Source organism: Ranitomeya variabilis, chromosome 8 (genome assembly GCF_051348905.1).
Source record: "Ranitomeya variabilis isolate aRanVar5 chromosome 8, aRanVar5.hap1, whole genome shotgun sequence".
Lineage (NCBI taxonomy): Eukaryota > Metazoa > Chordata > Amphibia > Anura > Dendrobatidae > Ranitomeya > Ranitomeya variabilis.
The window spans coordinates 210,294,424-210,320,905 of record NC_135239.1 but is presented as its reverse complement, the minus strand read 5'-3'; the positions used below and the strand labels follow the sequence as shown (position 1 = coordinate 210,320,905).

General features: G+C 50.0%; 2 protein-coding genes across 5 annotated transcripts in view; one reads left to right on the top strand and one right to left on the bottom strand.

The window, feature by feature from the left end:
• TMCC1 (transmembrane and coiled-coil domain family 1) overlaps positions 1-25,633 on the bottom strand; it is a 46,156-nt gene extending 20,523 nt beyond the window's left edge. Inside the window, exons 1-3 of one of the 3 annotated variants that reach the window (XM_077276709.1) lie at positions 25,501-25,633; positions 13,842-13,932; positions 12,998-13,698 (exon numbers count right to left, since the gene is read on the bottom strand). In XM_077276709.1, the coding sequence (XP_077132824.1) occupies positions 12,998-13,519 (522 nt within the window). In that variant the 5' untranslated portion in view covers positions 13,520-13,698; positions 13,842-13,932; positions 25,501-25,633. Of the gene's footprint in view, positions 1-7,620; positions 7,768-12,997; positions 13,699-13,841; positions 13,933-15,879; positions 15,902-25,500 lie in introns of those variants that run through there. The other 2 variants (XM_077276711.1, XM_077276713.1) reach the window with 2 other exon arrangements.
• Positions 25,634-25,778: 145 nt separating this feature from the next.
• The window catches only part of TRH (thyrotropin releasing hormone), a 147,964-nt gene continuing 147,260 nt past the window's right edge, over positions 25,779-26,482 (top strand). Inside the window, exon 1 of one of the 2 annotated variants that reach the window (XM_077276706.1) lies at positions 25,779-25,960. In XM_077276706.1, the coding sequence (XP_077132821.1) occupies positions 25,909-25,960 (52 nt within the window). In that variant the 5' untranslated portion in view covers positions 25,779-25,908. The remainder of the gene's footprint in view (positions 25,961-26,482) is intronic. The other variant, XM_077276708.1, reaches the window with a different exon arrangement.

The window sequence follows — 26,482 nt, the reverse complement described above, 5'->3', positions numbered from 1 at the left end:
AGAGGAAGGACACGTCTGTGCCGAGAGCAGCAGGGGGTTCTGGGTTTATACATTATTACAGTATGTGACGTAATAGGGGCCGCAAAAAGGGACAACCTTTATAAGTCAGAAATGGGCTCCCAGCAGTTTTCCCCATGCAGAAAAGAAAGCAGATTCCAGAATAGGTCCTATATAACCCCAAACCACTGCACTGACCAGCTGTTTTATCAATCCACCTGCGCCATCAATGTCCTGGCGCCACCAATCCGCCAGAAGCCCATTGCACCAGTGCTATCAATCCGCCAGCAGCCCATTGCAGTGGCGCCATCATTGCCCCAGTGCCCAGTTGCACCCGGCGCCACCAATCCGCCAGCAGCCCGTTGCACCGGTGCCATCAATCCGCCAGCAATCAGCCCGTTGCACCAGTGCCATCAATCCACCAGCAGCCCATTGCTCTGGCGCCAGACCTCTTACTTCTAATCCAGCATTGGGCTATTTTTCTGCAGTCACTTGGAGGGGTGTCGGAGGGAGGCTAGGGTCGCATTTGCCTTTAAACTTAAAGGCTCCGCTAATGGTTCGATTATATCAGTCATCTGCATTTTATTAAGATAAATCCTACCAGAGGGGTGCGGGACATATTGCACCATTTTTTTCTGATGTGGTGCAGGCTCCATGAAGCCTCTCCATCCGCGCTCCATTCCTCCACTCATCAGAAAGCTGCGTAATAAAGAAATCACAAGTGGAAGGCACCGCCGGCCGCACCCGCACCTGGCTGCAGCGTCGCTCTCCCTCCTCGATCCCTTCATATGATCTGGGGTGTCAGATTGAGTTGGCGCCATAAAGCCGCAGATCTCCTGAAACCTGAGTGCAGGGGATATCGATATAAGGCTGAAACTCTAAAACTAGGCCAAAACAGCCAAGAGGGCATCGGCCTGAGCGATCAGGATACAGACGTCGCCGGGTGGGTAAAGAAACATTACGCTGCCAAAGACTGACTGGGGAGGACGGATGGTTTTCTGGTAGATAACTATGGGCAGTGATACCTTGCTTCTGGCACTGACCACTGGGGGCGCTGTGACCACAAAATCAGCTCTAGCGCCACCTATTGAAGACACAAGAAGCTTGAACAGTTGGTGAGTGGGCGCACGCTTCCTTTGGAGAATAGTGAAACTCTTTACTCCTATATTTCAAGGTTGCTAAAGTGTGAAAATATTGTCAGTGCCAGCACCTATAGTGCAGGAGAGTGACAAACTGTATTGTATAGTCTATGACTATGGACAGATGGATTTTTTTTCTTTATATGCAGCAGGTTGGGGGTCTTTCAAATTCAGCTCAATGGTCAGTAGAGTCTCCCTGTAGCAGTGAGGTCTTGGGTGCGAGGCCAGTAATAAGCCATAAGGATGTCAGCCTGCATAGGGATAGAGCTGCAGAGACAGCGGCGAGGAGGTCGGGTCATCAGTGCCCCCTGATATTGGCGGTGGTCTCTGATCCGTGGCGGCATCTGAACTCCGATCAGTTGCAACAATTCCTCCTACTCTGCCGCCGCGGGCACAGACACTGGCCGAGCAGGCATCTGCATCCATCCTGTGCTAAGACTGCACCCATGGAGGACGCGGCCCGTGCACGATGGCGCCTGCAGCTTGTGGTCTCCAATGGCGCCATTCAATGTATGCCCCTACTCAGGTGTTCAAGATCTCTGCTTGCTGTCGGCATTGGCACCTTCCAATACATCAGATGCTTTGATACCATTGCATCCGGTCTAGAGAACCCTCCGATTTGAGGCGCTGACACATTGTAGCAAACAACTATAAGGACAGACTAGATACAAGTGAAGCAAAGGATGCTGGGAAGTGACGATATTGATGGGACCACCCTCCACACACCCCCAGCCTTTCACTGATTAACTTTGCTCCGTTCTCACTCTACAGGAAGGAGCTGGTCACACAGATTAAGCAGAGTCGAGCCGGCGGGGGCAGCTGATTAGGGGGGGGAACAGCCATTATTATCTGGAGCTGCAGACACACGTGACCGCTGTGCGGGGAGACGGCGAAACATACAAAAAGGAACCCAGGACGGACTGTATAATGTGTAAGACCACCTGACTGCAGGGTCGCTCCGGGACAGACCCCTTTAAGTGAGTGCATATTGGGGTGGATGCACAAGCAGCAGGAAGCCCCTAATGGGCGACTCCCATCCCAATCACTGCCCCTGCGGTCTCCTCACACACCGTCACCCACAACGAGGGTCCATGCTCTTCAATGGAGAGAAGGCGATGAGACTGTCGGACCCCCAGGCAGCAGCTCTTCTCCTATACACACAAGTTACAACCCAACCCCTGTATATACTGTATCCCCCCGCCATCATCCCCTTGTGATGTGGACAATGGGGGGCTTATATCCAGACAGTCTGGGTGCAGATGTACGGAGTCTTATAGAGAGGATAAAAAGGAGCTAGGACTCCAAAAACGCATAAATATTGCTAATACATCACAGAAAATCTCCGGAGCAGACATTCATGGTGTGAACGGCGTTCACTAGGCTGAAGGCCACGGTGGGGCGAGACCCTTGTGTAATACAGAGGGAAAGTTCAGACGTGCGGTTGTGCAATTTGGCTAAATTGCAAGTGTAAAATTGCATTTCCCCCAGGAGCGGGGCACAGGGGCAGCGGAGGGGCACAGGGGCCACACTCCTATTCCAGGGGTCATGATAGAGACATATTCCTACTTCACACACTGCGTATTCGCGGCAGATTATTACACACGGGTCACAGATTTTGCGGTGGATTCGCAGCAGGTTTTTCCTTTCTTGCAAGGTCTGAAAGCTGCACAAATATCGACTTGCCGCAGATTCTAAAATCTGGAAACGTTCAGCGAGATAGATGAGATGTTGATGTAGATGAGATTTGCTAAAATTTCATATACAGGTCCTTCTCAAAAAATTAGCATATAGTGTTAAATTTCATTATTTACCATAATGTAATGATTACAATTAAACTTTCATATATTATAGATTCATTATCCACCAACTGAAATTTGTCAGGTCTTTTATTGTTTTAATACTGATGATTTTGGCCTACAACTCCTGAAAACCCAAAAAACCTGTCTCAATAAATTAGCATATTTCACCCGTCCAATCAAATAAAAGTGTTTTTTAATAACAAACAAAAAAACCATCAAATAATAATGTTCAGTTATGCACTCAATACTTGGTGGGGAATCCTTTGGCAGAAATGACTGCTTCAATGCGGCGTGGCATGGAGGCAATCAGCCTGTGACACTGCTGAGATGTTATGGAGGCCCAGGATGCTTCAATAGCGGCCTTAAGCTCATTCAGAGTGTTGGGTCTTGCGTCTCAACTTTCTCTTCACAATATCCCACAGATTCTCTATGGGGTTCAGGTCAGGAGAGTTGGCAGGCCAATTGAGCACAGTAATACCATGGTCAGTAAACCATTTACCAGTGGTTTTGGCACTGTGAGCAGGTGCCAGGTCGTGCTGAAAAATGAAATCTTCATCTCCATAAAGCATTTCAGCCGATGGAAGCATGAAGTGCTCCAAAATCTCCTGATAGCTAGCTGCATTGACCCTGCCCTTGATGAAACACAGTGGACCAACACCAGCAGCTGACATGGCACCCCACACCATCACTGACTGTGGGTACTTGACACTGGACTTCAGGCATTTTGGCATTTCCTTCTCCCCAGTCTTCCTCCAGACTCTGGCACCTTGATTTCCGAATGACATGCAAAATTTGCTTTCATCAGAAAAAAGTACTTGGGACCACTTAGCAACAGTCCAGTGCTGCTTCTCTGTAGCCCAGGTCAGGCGCTTCTGCCGCTGTTTACCTGGGGAATGCGGCACCTGTAGCCCATTTCCTGCACACGCCTGTGCACGGTGGCTCTGGATGTTTCCACACCAGACTCAGTCCACTGCTTCCTCAGGTTCCCCAAGGTCTGGAATCGGTCCTTCTCCACAATCTTCCTCAGGGTCCGGTCACCTCTTCTCGTTGTACAGCGTTTTCTGCCACATTGTTTCCTTCCAACAGACTTACCATTGAGGTGCCTTGATACAGCACTCTGGGAACAGCCTATTTGTTGAGAAATTTCTTTCTGGGTCTTACCCTCTTGCTTGAGGGTGTCAATGATGGCCTTCTTGACATCTGTCAGGTCGCTAGTCTTACCCATGATGGGGGTTTTGAGTAATGAACCAGGCAGGGAGTTTTTAAAAGCCTCAGGTATCTTTTGCATGTGTTTAGAGTTAATTAGTTGATTCAGAAGATTAGGGTAATAGGTTGTTTAGACTTTAGAGAACCTTTTCTTGATATGCTAATTTATTGAGACAGGTTTTTTGGGTTTTCAGGAGTTGTAGGCCAAAATCATCAGTATTAAAACAATAAAAGACCTGACAAATTTCAGTTGGTGGATAATGAATCTATAATATATGAAAGTTTAATTGTAATCATTACATTATGGTAAATAATGAAATTTAACACTATATGCTAATTTTTTGAGAAGGACCTGTATTTTGCCGGTTTCTGCAAGGAAAATCTGCACCCAACCTGGCGAGGTGTGAACGTCTCCCGAGGGAACCTGCAGATTTCAGAACTCCCATGTGTTACAAGCAGTTTTGTGCCCTGAAAAGGGTCAATCTGCAGGAAGAATGGCCGACAGGTCAATGTTTGCCACTTGTAATCTACGGCCCCGGGGGTTGTATTAAACTGTGCGATGTCAGAATCTGTTCTTATCCAAGATATATAGAAAGCAGACATATGTAAGGGAAGGGGAGATAAAAATATCAATCACTGATGAGCACAGAGCGGAGCCAAGAACGCTCAGCGAGCGTCATCACCCGTCACGTGAGCAGCTTTATTCACTCCTGGGAGCTTTCATCCAAAAATACCGGAACATTAGTTTTAGGACTTCACCTCTGGAGAGGTCACATTGCAGCCGGAGCAGAAATCATTCTTAAGGGTATGTGCACACGTCCGGAATGCATGCAGAATTTTCCTGAGATAAACCTGAGGTTTTCCGCAAGAATTCTGCATGCGTTTTGTTTGCGCAGATTTGACGCTTTTTTTGCAGATTTTATGCGGATTTTTTGCATTTTTTTCCCTGACACTCCAAAATAATGGGTAATCCACAAAAAAAAAACAGCAAAAATAATGAACATGATGCTTCTTTTCACGCAATGTGTTTTTTTGCGGAAAAAAAACGCATCATGTGCACAAAAATTGCGGAATGCATTCTAAATGATAGGATGCATATGTATGCGTTTTTATCATGAAAAAACGCACACACAAAAACACGAAAATTCCTGATCGTGTGCACATACCCTGAAAGAGCCAGGACTCCAGGAGATCTGCTCTAATGACCCATTAGGTTCCCGGAAGGATGACCCGATATTTCCTCAAACTCTATTTCAAGCTATATTTTGGTATTGGTGAAGGTGGTCGTTTTTTAGGGTAGGAGCCCCGTCTTGTCATGCAATATTCTGAGCAGAGAGAGGGAATTAGGCGGCAGAGACTCGGTTTAAGTGCAACTTTCTGCATCCAGATGTAGAGGAGCAGCTCTGGAGCACAAACTGCTGCCCTGAAGAAGTGATGTACAGTGCGGAGCAAGTCTGCCCGATCACCTGAAGCCTGCCCTGTCAGTGATCATCGAGTGATGGCGATCAGCAGCCACCTTGTGTTTCTAGCTGCTGATCATCACCTACAGCAAAAAAATAAAATAAAATAAATAAAAATCTGCATTTCTCATTTTCCTGCACTAATGAGTATCAGGTAATTCTGGTAACGGGCCGACCTGCCCCGAGCATGCAAACGAGCCAGAAGAATAAAATATAAGATCAAATAACAGCCTGCTTGCTGATGGTTTCCATGCAGCGCCGGCTGCAGTTTTAGTAAAAGGTGCAGAGCCGCAGTCCTCGATGGTCAGCATCTCACCAGGCGCAGAGCGGTGCCAAGTACCGGCTTACTGACGGCTCATTACAGCGGCTCAGTTTCTTAATGAAAATGTCATTATCCCGCTGATGGCTTCCTGATCGCTTTCTGTTTTAATTACAGCAGGACGCGGATTTCACCGGGGTAAAATGAGGCTGAGAAAGAAAACAGACTCCCGCACCCCCATATTACAGCTCTATTAGCATTTTGCTTCTCTTTGGACTAGGGGAAAGCAAAGTGATCAGTAATACAGCAGCCATGACAGCTGCCCTGGGGTTGTCACCCAGCTTTTCCGTGTCACAAAAGGTAAAAATCTCCAACTTTACACTTCCTGATAAACCAGATAGATGTCCCATTCTGCAGTCAGCCATACTGGTGGTCTCCCAGCTTTTCCCACACCAGATAAGGGTCTACAAAACACGACATCAGGTCAGCACGAAGAGAAAAGCAATAAAGCAAGAAAAACCCCAAGAAGAAGAGTCAGAAAGCCACAACTGCAGGAAGGAATCTACAAAAAGGTGATAATCTTTTAATACGAGAAGCCGGACGAGCCACGAACCGCCAGCACAGGACCAGAAGCCGGACGAGCCCCTAACCGCCAGCACGGGACAATAAGCCGGACAAGACCCGAACCGCCAGCAAGGGACCAGAAGCCGGACGAGCCCCAAACCGCCAGCACGGGACCAGAAGCCGGACGAGCCCCAAACCGCCAGCACGGGACCAGAAGCCGGACGAGCCCCTAACCGCCAGCACGGGACAATAAGCCGGACAAGACCCGAACCGCCAGCAAGGGACCAGAAGCCGGACGAGCCCCAAACCGCCAGCACGGGACCAGAAGCCGGACGAGCCCCAAACCGCCAGCACGGGACCAGAAGCCGGACGAGCCCCGAACCTGCGCTCAGATGACAGCTCCTCATCTCAGAGATCAGATAATATCCTCGTCTCCAGAAGGAACTGGGCCGGGCACATTCCTGGCATCTGACGACGCAGGAACTCCACCGACGCTGCAATGCCCGGTCGCCTGAAAGCTCACAACACTGAAAATCTCCTAAGTTTCAATTCTTAGCAATATCTGTTGCTGGATGACAACCAATATGGCTGCGGTGAAAGCTCGCAGAGAGAGTTATCACCCAGCTTTTTCAGATCCTGAGTCTATGAGCACCCATGCTTCTTTTGCTGCAGGTTTGTACAGTAGCAGCCGGTCACGTCTTTGTGCAGAATCAGAGCGGCATTTTTGCAATGAAAAGGGTAAAATTTGAAGCAAATCTGCAGCAGAATCCTCACATAAGCAGAGCAGATTGTGCTGCAGATATAAGAAAACCTGAACCAAATACGCAGCCTGGGCAAAATCGGGGGGCTGCCAGTACGGGGGTCTTTCCTAGCTCCCTGAACAATACAAGTAATAATAAGGAGATGTGTGCACGAGGGGAGATGGGGCAACGGAGCCAATATTAGAAATCATCAGGAGAAGGAGAGAATATACGTCTAATACCAACCACCTGGCATCAGTGCAGCCCCCGACATCAGTGCAGAGGGCACAGCCAGACATAGTACCTGACCATGAATGCAAAATTAAAAAAAAAAAAAAAAAAAAAAAAAAAAAAAAGGAATTGTCAAACAATGCAAAAGAAAACTAAGTAAAACAAAAAGTGTCACCCCGCCGTAGTGCAGAGAGCGTGCCCGCGGGCACCGAGCCTCGGACCCACCTTAGACAGCTGCCGCCGCAGGCTGAACCGCTGGACCATGGTGAGACCCTTCACACAAAGGAACAGGAGGGAGCGGTGGCCGCCGGCAATTAAAGGAGCATTCTCCAGAAGAAAGTGGGGGCAGGAGAGTCGGGGCGAGGGCAGAGGGTACCCCACAATCAGCTCAGGACGGAGGAGACGCAGGCAGAGCAGCCGCCTGAAGTTCAGGGAGCCTCATTGTTCCTGCTGTCCGTCCGCTGCCAGTGACAGGCGAGGAGGGAGGGGCGGCCGCTGCTCCCTGCGTTTCCTGTGAGTCAGCTGTGCGAGGGTCCCAGACAGATGGACCCTGAAGACCGTCCCCCTGACACTATCCGCCTCCTCCGCCAGACACCTGACCCCGCCATTGCCTCAATTTCATCAGCTGCAGGGTGCACTCACTTATCCCAGAACCTCAGTCTTCCCTGCCTGTAGTGGCTGATAACAGGGAACAACAGACTGTGGCTTTTTATATTTTTTAAACTGCTGGAGACTACAAATCCCAGAATCCAGGGTAATAAGGGTATGCTGGGAGTTGTAGTTTACAACAGTCGGAGACGCTCAGGATTGGATTGTACAATGCAACAGAAAAATGGCGCAACTCAAAGAAAAATAGAAAGACGCCAAATCTGAACGAGCGCCATGTTTAGGTGTGGGGGATGGAGGAGGCAGTTTTCGGCTTTTCTGCACTCTTCTCCCCGTTACAGGAGCAGCTTTTTGCTGGATTTTGGTGCCGGATTCACCATCTTTCGCCGGCGGTGACGAGCCGATCTAACGATGACCTCGGAGTGACGTGTCCAAGGTGAAACTCAGAAAATGAGAAACGTCTCGCACTTCTTATACGGCGGCTCAGGGCACAAGGGGTTAAGTGCGATGTGGAACCGGTCGGAGCGCAGGGGAGCGGCAGCATTAAATAAAGACCATTGTTCTGCCTCTGCCCCGGGATTCACCTCTGGACATTACAATACAGCAGCGATGTACTCAGAACTACAACTCCCAGCAGCCTCCAACCTGCTGCAGAACTACAACTCCCAGCAGCCTCCAACCTGCAGCTGCTGCAGAACTACAACTCCCAGCAGCCTCCAACCTGCAGCTGCTGCAGAACTACAACTCCCAGCAGGATCCAACCTGCATCTACTGTAGAACTACAACTCCCAGCTGCCCCCACAGCAGCAGGTTGTCAGAGTAGGATAGGAGTCGTAGCTTTGCAAGAGCTGATGCCCTACAGGTGGGGACAGTGAGGTTGCAAAACTACAACTCCCAGCATGCCCAACAGTCTAACATGCGACTCAAGCTGTTGCAAACCTATGATTCCCAGGATGTCCCTATAGTCTTTTTTCAACAGCCGGGAAGCTGCAAGCTGGGAGTTGTAGTTCTGCAACAGATAGAGTTACATGTCAAAAAGCATGCTGGACATTGTGGTTCTCCAGTAACTCCTACCATGATCTGGTAAGACTACAACACCCATCATGCCTCAACCACCTACCACTTGTTTTGTTCAGTTCAACCGGGCATGCTGGAAGCTGTAGTTCTACAACAGCTGGAGAACAGAGTTTTACCCTAGAAAAAGCCACAGCATTCAAGCGTGTGCCGGATTATCAGAGATTCTGGACTATTGGACTACTAACTCCAGGCAAACGGAATGAACACAGACCCAACGAACGATCCAGGGAAGAAAAATCATTAACCCCCGACGTCACGGCACGGATCAACAAAGGTGGCCTTATAGATTTTTCTGGCCTGAATTCCCTCGGCGACGTCTCCGTCCACCTGGCGAGATCCCGGGGACGGACGGGCGACCTGCAGCTCATGACGGTAGACTGTCATTGGGACACGAAGATTTCCTGAAATTATCCATAACCTGACACTTCACAGCTGAGGGTTTGTTATAATGTATAAGAGATTTGTGCTGATGCATCATTGTGGAGACTGGGTACAAGTGTTACAAACCCTCAGCTGTGCAGTCCAGGACATTTTAGGAACCCACCCATAGATTCTGCTGGAAACGCTGCGGATTCTGTAATGGCAGCAACAGCGCCACCCCTGTTCACAGGCAGCATATGGTACTGCAGCTTCGTACCATTCGCTGACATATACCCGACCGGGGTGGTGGCGTTTCTGCGAGGCAGCGGCCATGTCTTTAAGATGCCCTGGGAGCCATTATGATGGGGTGTTTACATGGGCAGAGTGGATCGGGCACTGGCTGCTCAGACATTCAGGCAGGAGGCAGCAAATAGCCAGGATTCTTGGCATGTCTTGGGTATTAAGAGACGCCCCGTTTAATCAGCCGGGATAACGGGAATTAAATGATTTGGCTTCATTTTCTTCCGAGACGGACATCTGGAGCAGATTAATGTTTTGGGCAGATCAGGTCATCGCCGCTGCCTCCTCCCTTTGCCCGGCGGCAGAGGGCATCTCGGTATACGCTGCCAGCATCGTGCGACAGGAGAGAAGGATTTTCGATGGCGTCGACCGACTGCGCTGGACACAAACGTTCGCCGATGCGATGGATCTTCTGCCGCCGGTCACTGATCAAAGACTTCAGCGTAAGGCTTATCCCCATCAGAATCGCAGCCTTCGCCATCATGTCCCCGGCCTCAGGCCACATGGTCCTGGCAATAACCATAAGGATAAAAGTTGTGAAAAAGTTACATTTTAAGACTGTGTCAGAGTCTCAACATTTCAATCTCTCTGCTTGCTGTCAGTGAATTACGAGTTCATTGTCACCTGTAAGGCCGGGTCCACAATCCTGGCAAATACTGGAAGAAAAACCCAACGTGCAGCGCTATTCTTTCCAGTAGTGACAGGACGGCGCGGGGTTGGTCTGGCACCATTTGTATCGGTCGTGCGATCGGTCTGCCATTTTAATTTTCTGTTTCTTTGCCAACAACGCAGATGTGACTCCGGCCTTCACCCGAACAGCCAGAGGAATAAATAAATCCGACTTTACAAATCGCCACATGAGGGGCACAACAGGACAGCGCTGCGCAGACCGCCCATATCACCCACGCCAGGGTCTAAACCGACGCAGGACTTCTCCGGCAGGCAATGGGTTAACAGTAATTGGTGTAAGTTTACAATTAACGTCACTCCCTGCGCCGACCGCGTCCTGACAAATCTCCGGTGAATCGTCTGGGGTTTCAGGGAAACACAAACATTTGGATTAGGCCGGCGTTGTATGACACCTCTGTGGGCACCAACGGGCACCGTGCCAGGGGGAGCCGAGCAGACGCCGTGTAACCAGAAGACACCCAGGCTGAGGAATCATTGGAGGATGGAGCAGCTCCGATGAGGGTTGTAGTACAGTCTGAGACACTCGCATACATAGCAATCCCTGCCCAATCCCAGCAGGAAAAAACAAACCTCAGATGGACGAAGAGTAAAATAAAGGAGTTTATTAGTGCCAATTATACCAACTTCTCCAGAGCTGCACTCTGGATTCTGCACAGAGTAAGGCCGGGTCCATATTTGTCCGCAGCGCCCAGATAGATGGGTCAGATAGATGGGTCAGATCCATGAAATATGGCAAGACTGTGCTAGATCTAAATGGAGCTCCAGATGTGACTGGGCTATAAGATACAATTTTAGGATATGCAATCACTAACTTTGGGGCTCCATATAGTCTGCAACTCAGAAAACGGAAGAGAGGAAGGGGGCGCCACTGCAGGACAAAAAGCTAACGGGTCCTCGTTCTCTGGATTAGTGGGGTCACAGAAGTCAGTGTTAAACTTACAGCCGATTTTCACTATTTTGCTGTCTGTGGAGGTAAAAACTAGAAATCCCGTTTCTTTACTTTTCGGGAGGGAGCAGGGAGAGGCGCCAAGAAATTGGCAATGCAGCGTGGGCGACACCTGGTGGCCAAACTGCGACATGACAGCGCCATATGGAGAGGTTACACTGGTGCCTTGTCCCAAAGTAACACTGAAAATATCGATCGGCTTAGACTGAGCCAAATATGGCGAAACGCGTCACACCCTGCCGGCGTCACAACCATAACGAGTTACCACAGCAACCTGCCACCAAGCGGCCAGACTGGCACAGCCATACAGATTATATAATGTATTTATTATAGGACGCCCCGTCACTCTCTGCTGCACTGATAATGGGGTGACGGGGTGTAACCAGATCAGAGGACCTGAAGGCAGCGCTCTGGTGGCCGGACGTGGAGCCCGGCGCTGGCACTACCAGGCACCGAGCCGCCCTGAACTTTGTACGGACCCTTATCAGATCTCCATTAACCCCTGACTGATAAGTCGGCCATATCCCCCAATATTCCAACACTCAGCAATAGAAGGTACAGGGGGTGTTGGAGTTACGGCCCGGATTACCGGAAGTGCAAAAAGTGAAGAAAGTGGCACATGTATACCCAGATTATACGCCGCCCTCCAGGCAAACAGCAGAGGCTCCGCCGTTATCTGATGTCCTTGGCATCAATCGTAGCTCGGATTACTTTCACAAGTTCTTAAAGGAGAAAGGAACTCAAAAGTATGAGATAGGAATATTAAAGGGGCTGTCCAGCACATAAAAAAATAAATAAATAAATAAATGTAAAAAATTGCCCCGCCATTCCAGCGCCTGAACTACAGCAGTCCCCATATATGATATGCTGTGTATGCATGAGACCACTGCAGCTAATCACTGACCTCAGCAGTCATGTGCTGTATGTGCAGGCGCCACCGCTGAGACCAGTGATTGGCTGCAGTGGTCTGATGCATGTATCAGCACAAGTGAATAACTAAATCGGCCGAACCTGAGCGGAGGAAAATACATTTTTTTTTTACAACATTTCCTGCTTTTATCCGTCTTGGACAAACTCTTTAAATAAGTGACTCGCATGTGAAATTTAAAGGGACGATATGTCAGAAAACCCCAGAACAATTAAAGGCAATTGCATTACTCCCTCCGCTAGGGGGCGAACTATCAGCACTTAAGTCCTTTATTGACCTGGATAGGATGTGCTCCTGACTGCCCCCTAATGGCAGCAACATTTTTTGGGTTGCGGCTATAATCACACTTTTAAAGAGGGGTGTTGGCCCACAAAACGTCAGTAGGTGATAAATGTATGATTACTGGGGCGTCTGATCTATTGGACCCTCACTGTTGATGAGGACAGTTCCCCAAGTGAACAGAGCCATTGTGAGCATGTGCGACCACCTCTATTGACAGTCTATAGTTGGGTGGTCGCACATACTCACAATGGCCTCCCATTCTCGTGATGGGTGCGGTCTCAGCAGGCAGAATCCCCAGCGACTATACATTTATTTTCTATCTGAAGGACAACCCCTTAAAGTGTGAGACGTCAGAGACAATTACACTGAAGACCCTCCTGGAAAGACCCTGCTAATAATCCAAGGCCTCTTACCTTCTCAGCCGACTCCTCTCCGGACAGGTAGGAGGCGCTGCACATCTCCAGGGCGGCAGTGGCCATGTAGGCGTCAGTGGTGGACGAGGAGCGTGGGCGTCCTGGATAGGTGAGGACGGCCATGATATCCTGAGCAGAGCGCCGGCCGATCTGCGGACTCCCCCGGGTCTTGCCTTTGCGGTTCTGCTGCAGGCTGCTTCCTCTTCTGACTTTTGGGGGAGCCCGGATCTGCTGCAGGACACGATTCAGGGCGGTGGGCTGAGCCGTTCCATCAGACTCCTGTAGCAGGGACTGATCCGGTTCTGGTTCCGGGTCCGGCTGGGCTTGTGACACGTCATGGGGCGAGACGGACGAGCGGCGCCTCTGGTGCTGAAACAAGTGCTTCAGGCCCTGGCCGATCACGTTGATGTTGTCGAAGTGCGAGCCCTTGGGGGCCTTCTGCTCGCCGTCCACCAGCCTCTTGCAATCGTTACCCCCGAGGTCTGCGTCATCGCAGAGGCTCTCGCTGCCGGGGGTCTCCATCAGAAAACAACCATTCCCTCCACCCCCCAAATCTTCGGTGCTCGTGTGGCGTCCTCCGAGGAAGTTACTTTAACTTGAAATGGATGGAGTAGGCCCCCAAGACCCGCGGGGACGGGCGATGGGAAGTCATAAGAGTCAGCGCTCCTGGGAGGTCTGGTACGTTATATCTGCTCCCAAGTCTGCAAAAAACGGAAACAAAATGTGGGTACACATGAAAGAGGGGTGCGGACCCCCGACAGTAGGTAAAACTTCAATCTATCCAGGAGGGGTCCTCCTTTTCACCCTACCCCATCCTTGACTGCACTTTGCGTCTTTTACTCACATGTGGCCGGTGACCGCGGCTGGACATTAGTACGGCGTCCTCGGCCTGTAGCCTCCCATGAGAAGAAGCCCCCCGATGTCTGGAGCTGTCACTATGGGCAAGAATCACAAATGATTAACTTAACATACACATTCCTATGACAACACTTCTGGTATGACGCTCCATGCCACCCAGCCGTCTCCTAACGGGACACACATGGATCCACCTGTGACCAGGCAGGACTATCGGAGGACAGGTTATCCTGCAGGCGCTGGGACAATATGTGTCCATTTTATGAAATCCATTAATAATTGCCGTTCTCATGAAGGATTAGTCAGAGACGAGCAAATATTGGAGCAGCGATAACGGCAGAGCCGAGCGCGGCCTAATCCAAGGGCACATTGCCGGCGCGGTGCAGGCAGCTAATAGCACAGGACAGATCTGGCTCACCGCTCCGGGCCGCGCTCACATGCATATTTTATGTTATATTTATACCCTTTATTACGTGCGGATCATTCCGGCAATGGTTAACCCCAAACTGGCCGGGAGCCACCACTGAAAGGGGAAAATATAAATGGGGGCCTTGAAAAAAAAAAAAAAAAAATCCCCCCTCGTCTCCCCCAGACGGCAACGCTCATACTCTGCAGTCAGCATCAATCCCTGGACATCACACAGAATGGCGACATTTGTGTAATCCCGGACGCCTCCAAAAGGGGTTGTACGACAATGGAGGATTGTTGGGGGTCCCCAGGCCATAGATAGAGAGGAGTCCTCTAAAGGATCAATATCAGGTCACAATTGGGGTCCGACCCCCGACAACCACTGATCAGCAGGTCCCAGTCCGGACAGCAGGTCGTGGCCAATCTCAGACCTGGGGCCAGAGCGGCCGTCAATATCCAAGTCCTGGACAAACCCCTATTAAAGAAATCCACAATGAAAGTAAAAAAATACATCTGCCTGAATGGCATCTCTCCTGTTCATACTGTGCTGCCTGTTTCATGAATGCAATAACTAAAGTAAAAGGCTGCCCGCTAAGAGCCTGGGTGACACCTACGGGCACCATCATGGTGGCAGACATTGGCGATTACCGCGTGGCAGCAGGAGGAATCCTAATAATAGCAACTGCAGTTACACGGTGACGCCGCGGCGGAGGCAGCGCACACGAGGATTTACCAGCCGAGGTGTAGAAAAGAAAGAAAACAGTCAATTGGAAAGAACAGGAAAAAAAAAGGGTTTAATGCCAGTTGAGTGGGATGGCAGCTCCAGCGTCACCCTCCCCTGCAGCAGGAGAAGGACTGGAGGAATGTGGAGGCAGAGGAGACGCTGCGGAGCTTCACCAGGAGGCAGCAACGAGTCCGGGGAGACCGCTGCCAGAAAAACAAAACAGCCCCCCGGGAATAACACCATCAGCCCCAGCCGGCAGGTGCAGGAGAAGCTGGGCACTACAAGTCCCAGGACGACTAGTAAGCCCGGTACCTGTCATGTGGCCAACACAGAGATAAATATTTTCTTATGGCAACAACTGATACAATCACAAATACGATTATTAGCATTTTCAAGATCTCTGCTGAGTGTCAGTGAATGGAAACATTTCCCCAGGCATGAAAAAAAAACACCCACACTATACGCATCACACAGCTGAGGGTCTGTTACATTGTATCACTCTGGAGAACAGGCTGTTCAGCTCACAAAGGACGGTCTGGACTGGATACAAGTGTAACAAACCCTCAGCTGTGAGGCTCACGCTGCTCGGAATGAACATTGCCAGATACCAAGTCGCAGCTGGAGGTTTGTTACAGTGTATAGAAGTCTGGAAGGATACAAATTCAGTCATGACAGAAGATGTCTACCTCCTAAACAATGTCTATAAAAAGTCTAAAGCCTTTACGTCCTCGGGCTCCTGTTCTACATCCACCATGCTTTACACTGCAGCTCTGCAAGGTCAGCAGGAAGGCCAGCACATAGAGCGAGGGCTTGGGGGGCTTGGGGTGCACCAAGTAATGCACTGTCTGCTGCTGCCTTCCGCAATATCCCTTCAAGCAATCGCCACCTGTCTCACCGGAGGAACGCAATCACAAGTCTTCCTGCAAAACTCCGGGAAATAAAGCCAACTCCACCTGTCCGCCCCGACTGGCAAAGGTTAAACTGCTCCGTCCCAGGTTGGCCGGTCAGATTAGGGAATAGAAAGACAAGCGATGATTTAGTGAGAACCGGCTGGACCGGTTATTCCAGCACCGGGTGCTGCGCCAAAAGAAATAGCAAAAAGAAAAGAAAAAAAAAAACTAAACATGTAATAAAGTTAAAACCGGATGGATGAATCGCTGAGGTCGGACGCCCTCCGGTCGGCGGTGAGAGCTGCTCATCTGCCGCGAGGTCAGTGAAGACGTCCGCATTAACGCAGAAAAAGAAGGGAACCAGAAATAACCCGGGCGGCGAGCAGGGATCAGTACAGGAAGCGGATCAGGATCTGCCGGGTGTGAAGGATCAGCAAACACGGGGTTAAAAAGGCAAGAGATTAAAAAGGGGTTTAGTAGGAATATTAAAAAAAAAATAAAAAAAAAAAAAATATGACAACAGAGTGCAAATGTAAGTGACAGATCGGAGGAGAGGGCGGCGTGACCGCTGCCACCAAGAACAGTCCGCCACGCCCGACACCACGCAGCACAGACCAGAAAGCACTCAAAGTGTGGTTGGCAACAAAGTGCTGAAACTTTTTAGGTTTCCTCATATCTCAATAACTTTCTTGCTGTCAGTGAATCAAGTCACTTCAGTTTACATTTAGAGGTAGAGTTCAGCAAAAGACATTACAGGACCCTGGTCCAGCCGCCACGGCCTTAGTCCGCGCCCGCCACGGCAGAGCCCGACAAAGCTTCCACGTCCCAGCAGGGGGAAAAAAAAAAGCCTCACATGACTCTGGTCTAGCAGTTGTGGACCACCGTCGTGGCTGCAGAACCAGGGTCCTGAAAAGCTTTTTTTTTTCCTCAACTCAAACTGATACCCAACCTGACCTCATATTTCTCACAGCTGAAGGTTTGTTACAGTGTCTCCGGTCCAAATGTTACTCAATACTAGAAACCTCTCAGCTCCTGATAGTGGGCATGATCTATCAGCATTACCAGGCCAGACAGGTTAGGACGCAGAGGACTGGTGAGACTGGATGCAACTGTAGCAGCCCCACAGCTGTGAGAAGTAAGCTTTAGACTATGAATGTAATTGGGAATGTTTCCTTTAGCAGCAAGCAGAGATCTTAAACTGAGGAATTAAACTACACAGCACCACTGCAGCAAACACCTCTCACTATGTCCCTCCATGGCCACCTGGCAAGGTTAACCCATTATGTACAAGCTTTATCTGACTTCATACCTGTCCGTCACCATCAAACATCTGCTCCATTACATAAATTAGAAAGGGACAGAAGATCATTAAACTTAACCCCGCGGTGACTATGGTGGGGCGGGTGGGGGTCCCTGGCAGCTTTGGACATAGATCAGGACACAGGACGTACGCCGTGTGCCGACGCCGGATCCCACGCTCTTCCCCGGAGCCGTCTGCTCCTGGCAGGTCCCATAATCATCGCTGCTCCCCAGCGCTGCCATGTACAGCAAATGGAGGGACATGTGCTTGGCGGGGACTGCAGATCCCACGTCGGACCGGCTGTCCTCACAGCTCGTCTTAGAAATGGGAACTTTCTGGTTTCTTATCCCTGCGGCGCGGTAACGATCACTTTGTACTGATCAATGTTTGATGAAATCACAGCCAGTGCTACGTAGTAGCGGACGGTACGCTGCGCCCCCATTATTACACCTGCTCACCCTGGATAGCCTGCAGGTTTAAGGGGAGAGCAGCCTGGAAAAACTAGAAGAACTGGAGTTGGTTAAACTGATTTTGCAAAAGTGACAACCACAGAGTGATTCTAAGTGTGGTGATTCTAAGTGTGGTCGCACTAGTGACTTGTATAGAGGTAAAATTATGTTCTCCTCATGAGCATCTATGCCTCTTTTAATGCATCCCATTATTTTATTTGCCTTTGTAGCAGCTGCCTGACACTGGCCACTGAATATGAGTTTGTCATCCACCCAGTCATTGACGGTTTTGCCCAAAGCACATCGTTATACATCTTATTACTTCTACCCAAGTGCATGACCTTACATTTATCCCCATTAAAGCTCATTTGCCATTTATCAGCCCAAGCTTCTACTTTACATAAATCATCCTGTAATATAAAATTGTCCTCCCCTGTATTGATTACCCTGCAGAGTTTAGTGTCATCTGCAAATATTGAAATTCTACTCTGAATGCCCCCTACAAGGTCATTAATAAATATGTTAAAAAGAAGAGGGCCCAATACTGACCCCTGTGGTACCCCACTGCTAACCGCGACCCAGTCCGAGTGTGCTCCATTAATAACCACCCTTTGTTTCCTATCCCTGAGCCAGCTCTCAACCCACTTACACATATTTTCTCCTATCCCCATTATTCTCATTTTATGTAACAACCTTTTGTGTGGCACCGTATCAAAAGCTTTGGAAAAGTCCATATATACTACATCCACTGGGTTCCCTTGGTCCAGTCCGGAACTTACCTCTTCATAGAAGCTGATCAAATTAGTCTGACATGAACGGTCCCTAGTAAACCCGTGCTGATACTGGATCATGAGGTTATTCCTCGTCAGATACTCCAGTATAGCATCCCTTAGAATGCCCTCCAGGATCTTACCCACAGTAGAGGTTAAGCTTACTGGCCTATAATTACCGAGTTCAGTTTTTGCCCCTTTTTGAATATTGGCCCCACATTTGCTATACGCCAGTCCTGTGGTACAGACCCTGTTATTATGGACTCTTTAAAGATTAAAAATAATGGTCTATCAATGACTGTACTTAGTTCCTGCAGTACTCGGGGGTGTATCCCATCCGGGCCCGGAGATTTGTCAATTTTAGTGATTTTTAGACGCCGCTGTACTTCCTGCTGGGTTAAGCAGGTGACACTTAATGGGGAATTTTTGTTATCACCGATCATATTGTCGCCATGGGATTTTCTTGTGTAAATACTGATGAAAAAAAGTCATTTAGCAGATTGGCTTTTTCCTCATCCACCATTTCCCTTAGACTATTTTTAAGGGGGCCAACACTGTCATTTTTTAGTTTCTTTCTATTTATGTAGAATATTTTGGGATTATTTTTACTCTCTCTGGCAATGAGTCTCTCTGTATAATTTTTGCTGCCTTGATTTGCTTATGGATGAGTTTATGGAACATTAAAAGGAAGGAGACCCCGGGGAGCGGTTCTGCCCCGACTAATAGAATGATGGAGGGTCAGAGGCCGCCCAGATGTCAGCTAGACGCAACACAAGGCCTTATGGGAAAAACAAGTCTCCATTTAAAAGGAGCAAATGGGCAGTTCTCAGCTAGTGTCATTCTGTATCTGGGAAAGATGGGTGACCACCATTATGGAGTGTCCCCCAAATGCCAAGTCTGTATACAGGGGAAAGGGATGCATCAGAATCAGTTATACCAGTCTCCTGTAACTGACAGGTGCCTCGGAAATACACCCTACATGGAAAGCAGCGGCCACATTGGTGCTGCCAAACCCACCCACTCAAAGAAACAGCAGCCACATTGGAGAGTTAGGCGGCCTCTTCTTTCAGAGGTGTAGGGGGTGGCAGCAATGTGGTCTGTGCTTTTTTGGGTGTGTAGGAGAAGCAGCATTACTTCCTTCAGTGTGTTGGGATGGTAACCAATATGGCCACATTAGCACCACCCCTGCACCCCCAGAACAAGCTTCAGCCACATTAGCACCACCCTTGCACCCCCAGAACAAGCTGCGGCCACATTAGCACCACCCCTGCACCCCCAGAAAAAGCTGCGGCCACATTAGCACCACCCCTGCACCCCCAGAACAAGCTGCGGCCACATTAGCACCACCCCTGCACCCCCAGAAAAAGCTGCGGCCACATTAGCACCACCCCTGCACCCCCAGAACAAGCTGCAGCCACGTTAGCACCACCCCTGCACCCCCAGAACAAGCTGCAGCCATGTTAGCACCTCCCCTGCACCCCCAGAACAAGCTGCGGTCACATTAGCACCACTCCTGCACCCCCAGAACAAGCTGCGGTCACGCTAGCACCACCCCTGCACCCCCAGAACAAGCTGCAGCCATGTTAGCACCACCCCTGCACCCCCAGAACAAGCTGCAGCCACAATGGTGACAGACGCAGTGCCGGCAGCCACATAGGCCGTAATGATGCAGCACGATGCGCTATGGACGCTTCCCATCAGACCTTGTGTCACTGCAGTAGGAGCAGAACTATATTTGGGTTTTATAATAATCCTGTTTACACAGCAATTTGTTATCTTCCAGGACCAGAGGAACAGATATAAACTTAAATCAATGCCGGGCGGGCGAGCTGCCAGCCGAGGACTATTAGACGACTGGTAAAATGGAAACGTCAGCTGGAAACCTGGCAAATGGAAATGGGGAAGTGGTGGAAGCCGGGAAGAGGGGGCTCTAGACCGCGGGGTAGGGTTTACAAAACATGAACCGAATCTAAGGCCGAATTCAGACGTCTTGTGAACGGACCGTCTCCTACAGCAGCCCTAGATGAGGCTGCTCACTTTGGGGCAGTCTGTGCAGAGACCGTGTTTCGCAGACGTCTGAATTCAGCAGACCGGCGCACATCCAGCACTGCTCAGTCACAGGAGACAGCGCAGCAGGGAACATTTTGAAGGGGAAATTACATCCAAAAGGGCTAATTTTCAGGTTTTATTTTCCTTTAAGGGGTATATGACCCATTCTTGTCCACAGGAAGTCAGACATGTGACCGCGTTGTCTGGGCAGAATTGCCGCCATTACCCAAAAGACGTGGACTTCTTGGAAGATGACTGCGGCGAAAGCAAAGCTGCAGTGTAGCCCAGGGCTGTACTGGGGTCCTTATTTAAAGGGCTCTCAACCAATATGCCGGCCATTTCAGCTCCCAGGGGGTTGGCCACAGCTTTTGACCGAGAGGTCAGTCTTGAGTCATAGTTCTATACCAGGGATCATCGCTTTCCAGGCTTCTAGGAAAGCAGGGTGACAGCTGCTGAGCTGTAATGTCAGATACAGTGGGAATCTTCTCCCCCGCAGACGCCTACAAATCAAGGGTGACTCAGGTACCACCATGGATTTGCAAAAAACGTAAAAGGGCCTTTTGAGGTGGTAAATGGATTTTCTGTATAGAGTAACCGTAAATCTGCCTTTATCTGCTCCCTGCTCTGTCTGTGAATGCGGATTTAATGGCTCTCGCTGCAAGACAGGAGATGTATAAAAATAGAACAGAGCGAGCGTCCTTCACGCTGGAAGACAGGCAATGCTGGGAAAATGCAGTTAAGAGCAAGCAGCAGCCTGGGGGCCTGGAGGAGCCGTGACCCCCAGCGAGGCAAGGTGACCGCACGTAGCCAGAATCGGGGTGATCGGGGGCCGACCCTGCGGCAAACCCATCCAACCTCACTGCAGCAAGCGCAGGGAGAGATCGGGGCAGCGGTGGCGAGGACCAGGTTGTACGCATTTCAGAGAGGTTTCGGCCACTTTATGACCCTATAAATGGGGTGTGGTGGTGGAATAAAAGTTCCTAATGAGGGGCAGTCAGTGCAAAGCATCATGGGTCAGCAATCTAAGGGGCATTACCCTTTACAATGCCCCTCCTAAGGGGGCATTCTCATCTCAGACATGTCTGACAGATGTGGCACATGGGCAGCTCTCCATTCACTTCTACAGAGCTCAAAAATATATCAGAGCCCCTATAGAAGTCAATGGAGATCCAGATACTGCGCAGCCTCTGCTCATGGCAGTGCAGGAGGGGCCCGGGCTCCGTAGGTGCAGGGCTCTGCCATGCCCTGATGTGAACAGAGGAGCCCGGGCCTCTCCATTCACTTTATGGGCTCACGCCTGCTCAGATATATATGTATGTATGTATGTATGTATGTATGTATGTATGTATGTATGTATGTATGTATATATATATATATTTTGGGGGGGGGGAATTACTATAGAAGTAAATGAATCTGTCTTCAAGATGGAACACGAGAGTCAGAGCAAGCATTTTTGGTAGATCCTATAATAAAGAGTTTTGCAACGTTCTTGTAGACTTGTTGCTTCACTTTCCCCTTTGCAAGACCTCCGATTGCCGTCAGTGAACAGGACCCTTCTTATTTACATCCCGAGACTGAAAACCTGCACAGATCTCCGGCTTCTTCCAGCTGTTACAGATGTGTCTAGAGCAGACAAACCACAGACTGATACATTGTAACAATCAGGAGGGAGATTCATTGCTAATGAGTTTTAGGTCATAGAGGATAGTCTAGACGTGAAACAACTGCAGCAAACCCTCAGCTGTGAGTAGAACGTCTGGAAGGTGTTTAGACTCTAGAATAAAAAAAAAAAATCAATAAAATCCCAAAATCAGCAGGAGGAATACAGAGCACAGACCGGTATTTCATGTCGTGTGGGAAAATTCTACTTTTAGGCCACAATTCTGCATAAATGTAAACCCCATTTATACAAATCCACTTCCCAGTGTCTCTTCCTGCTGCAAATCCTCACGGCTGAAAAAGCCTCACAGATGGGTATTAGTAATTATGCAACGTACTTAGGGAAGGAGACGAGTCCACGATGCAAAGAGACCCCCCGAGGCCGAGCATGTACCAGTATCCAGAAGACCCCGAGCCGCGGGATCTACCCTCTCACCCCGCCACTAGACCAGAGAAGGACGGACCACCTAACAAGAGAAGCGGAGATTATGCTCTGCTCAATCAGGAACAGTTTTGCAACTTTCTCATATAACTCATCATATCCAAGATCTCCGCTTGCTGACTGATTGGAAACCATCCAGATCCTGATTTTATCAGCTGGACTTTGTTACAATGTATCAGAGTAGACCAAGTCATTAGCTTGAAGTCAAAGTTTATGATTTTGTCCCTACTCTGCAAATCTATACTGCCACTAAGAACTACAGGCAATGCAGCGTCTATAGGCTCCCGCTATGCCGAACACCCACTCCTGTTCTGCTGCGTTCAAAGCCAGATGCAAAACTTGCATCAGATCCCCCCCCCCCCCCCCCCCAACTACAACCCTCATGTTTTATTCATAGCAGAGGGGGCAGAGGTCACCGCAGATCTCTACTGCCCCCCTATAGCACCACTGGTGACCTCTCGGATCTGGTACAGGGATCTACTTGGTTGCTAATGACAACCACTCCAGACTAGTAATCATCAGAAACTTTACCCATGGACAATTCTTTTAAGAAGCCACGTCTGTAGTTGCAGAGGTTATCCTCCCTGTTCGCGGTCTTCAGTGTGTCCCCCATTTTTTTCAATCCCCCGCTGTAAACAATGAGGGAAAGAAAACCTGCACGTGCCCACGTATCCACAGCGCAGCTCCCAGCCCCATGAGGAGCAGCACACGTGTCTCTAAGATACGGAGCCTGGCACCGGCCCAGATCTCCATTTGTCATCTATGCAGATCTGGTGCGAGGAGGCGGAAGAAAGAAAACCTACAAAACCGAGACGGGTGAAAAACGGGCGCAGCTCAGGGTGCTGCACCACGTCAGGGGTATCAGACGGGACCTACAGTTGACTGCAGCGGAGACACCCATTACATCAGTATAGAGCCAGACTGGGGGGCATGAAGAGTAACCCCTCGTTCACTCACGGTACAAGACTATGGTCTATTACAACATGTCCCTTCAACCTGCCACACCCAGCATGCCCACCAGCCTGTAGCTGAGGCTCCCTAACTTTTGAAAAACTACAACTCTCAGCATGCCCTACAAGCCTGCAGCTAAGGCTCCCTGGCTTTTAGAAGGGTATGTGCACACGTTGCGGATTCTCTGCAGATCCGCAGCGTTTTTTGCAGTGCAGTAACGCTGCAGAGCCGCAATTGATTTACAGTACAATGTAAATCAATGAGAAAAAGAATGCTGTGCACACTTTGCAGAAAATCAGCTGCGGAAACGCTGCGGTTTAAAAGAAATAGCACGTCACTTTTTTTTTGTGAATCTGCAGCGTTTTTGTACCCATTCCATTATAGAAAACCGCAGGGGTAAAAAACGCAGCAAATCCGCAAGAAAAACCGCAGCAAAAACGCACAAAAAAACGCTGCAGAACCGCACAAAAAGCCGCAGGTGCGTTTTCTGCCAGGAGAGACAGAATCCGCACCAGAAATTCCTAAGCCGAATCCGCACCGTGTGCACATAGCCAAAAACTAAAACACCAACAGCTTGCAGTTATTCAGCAAGAAGATGCAGAGCTACAAGTCCCAGCAGTCCTTGGCACAAAGCTGCTGAGATATGTAGTTTTGCAACAGCTGGAGAACTACAGGTTGGGGAGCACTGGTAAAAGGAGAAGTGCGGCCTCCCCGCCAGACGGAAGGACGAGGATTATGGGATAACCACCTGCCGCTCCCTGCCAGGCGTGCACGGATCTGCTGCCCTGTGCCCAGCGACAGTTCATATCTGCTGCCAGGGTCTGCGCCTGCAAGAGGTGCACTATGGTATATATGTTCCCCCTGCAGAATAGGGGGTCCTTACTGTATCCCACAACCTAGACCTGCACCATGGTATATATCCCCCTCGGGAGGATAGGGGGCCCTTACTGTATCCTGCCACCTAGACCTGCAGGAGGGGTGCACCGTGGTTATATGTCCCCCCAGCAGGATAGGGGGTCCTTATTGTATCCCCTCCACCAGTCCTGCAGGAGGGGGTGCACCATGGTTATATGTCCCCCCGACAGGAAAGGGGTCCTTATTGAATCACCTCCCCCAGTTCTGTAGGAAGGGTACACTGTGGTTATACAATCACCCTGCGGAATAGGGGGGGTCCTTACTGTATCCCACCCCCTAGTCCTGCAGGAGGGGTGCACTGTGGATATATGCCCCCCCCTTGCAGGATAAGGGGGGGGTCCTTCCTATATCCCATACCCCACTTCTGCAGCAAGGTGCAATGTGGTTATACTCCCCCAGTGGGATAGGGGGTCCTTACTACATCTTGTTCCTGCAGGAGGGGTGCACTGTGGATATATGTCCCCCCTGCAGAATAAGGGAGAGGGGTCCTTCCTGTATCCCATACCCCAGGTCTTCATGAGGGGTGCACAGTGGTCATACATTCCCCCTGAAGGATAGAGGGGTGCACTGTGGTTAAACAATCACCCGGCAGTATCGGGGGTCCTTACTGTATCCTGCCACCTAGTCCTGCAGGAGGGGTGCACCGTGGTTATATGTCCCCCCAGCAGGATAGGGGGTCCTTACTGTATCCCACCCCCTAGTCCTGCAGGAGTGCTGCACTGTGATTCTACCTCTCTGCAGGATTGAGGGGTCTTCACTATATCCCATCCCCCAGTCCTACACGAGGACCCCCACAGTGATCGCCCTGAGCTCCCAGGTACCAGCAGTGAAGGATTTGTTCAGGCTGTGTTCACACTTGTCAGCGCTCTGACCTCAGCAGGTCCTGTACAAGAAGGGTCCTCACAATAGGATCAGAGATCACAGGAGGTCACACAGGACAGAATACTACCAGTGCTGGAGAACGACAAGCCCCAGAACGCCCCCTCAGCCCCAGAACAGCAGGCATGCTGGGATTTGTAGTTCCACACAGCTGGGGAGCGCCTCAGGTTGCCCGGACATCCCGCCTCCCCCCGCAGGTGCGCACACATTACCTGGAGCTGGTGAGGTGACCGGCAGCGGCGGCTCCACACAGCAGCTGCACCCGCCGGGATGACACTGAGCGCGGAGCGGCACCAGCAGCGGCTCCTGCCGGGAGAAGTCACGGCCGCCCCCCCTCAGCCGGCGTTTTGCGTCATGACGCACAGGCGTGGTCTGTAGCTACTGGGCGTTCCTAACAGCACAAGCCACACCCGATATGAACGTTAAACACGCCCTCCTCAGGCAAATCAGCTAGGAGTGGGCGGGGACAGCGCTGGGTATAAAAGCAAGAGACATCTGCTGTACCAACAGCCACCGCTGGAGGCAGTGAAGGGTCAATCTACATTACATAGTGGCGGCAAAAAGGTTTCTGACTGACAAGTTTCTTCAGGGTCGGAAAGGGATGTGGGGGCCCAAGACAGATGAGCCCCCCCAAGCAAAGGATTGGGCCCTTAACTCCCTCCTACTGGTCAGGTAACGAGCTCTGAACACCATTTCCACTCCATACTGTATGGAGGACTGTGGTGCACATTATACTGTATGGAGGACTGTGGTGCACATTATACTGTGTGGAGGACTGTGGTGCACATTATACTGTGTGGAGGACTGTGGTGCACATTATACTGTATGGAGGACTGTGGTGCACATTATACTGTATGGAGGACTGTGGTGCACACTCAGGGGCGGCTCCAGGTTTTTGAGGGCCCCCCTTTAACACATACCACAATTCATGAATCACAGATACAGCAGAGAACTATACGGTATAGTCCAATCAGAATCCACTTCTTACATGAGTGACAGCTAGTGTAAATTCTACAATACCATACAGCAGAGGGGCTTTATAGAAGTCAACCCCTTATATGCCAATTTTTGTGGAAAACTTTTTAGGCTATGTGCACATGTTGCAGAATTGCTGTGGAAATTTCCACGGCAATTCCGCAACTCCTGCTGCGGGTATATCACATGCGGAATTGGCATGCGTCTTCCCGCTAAACA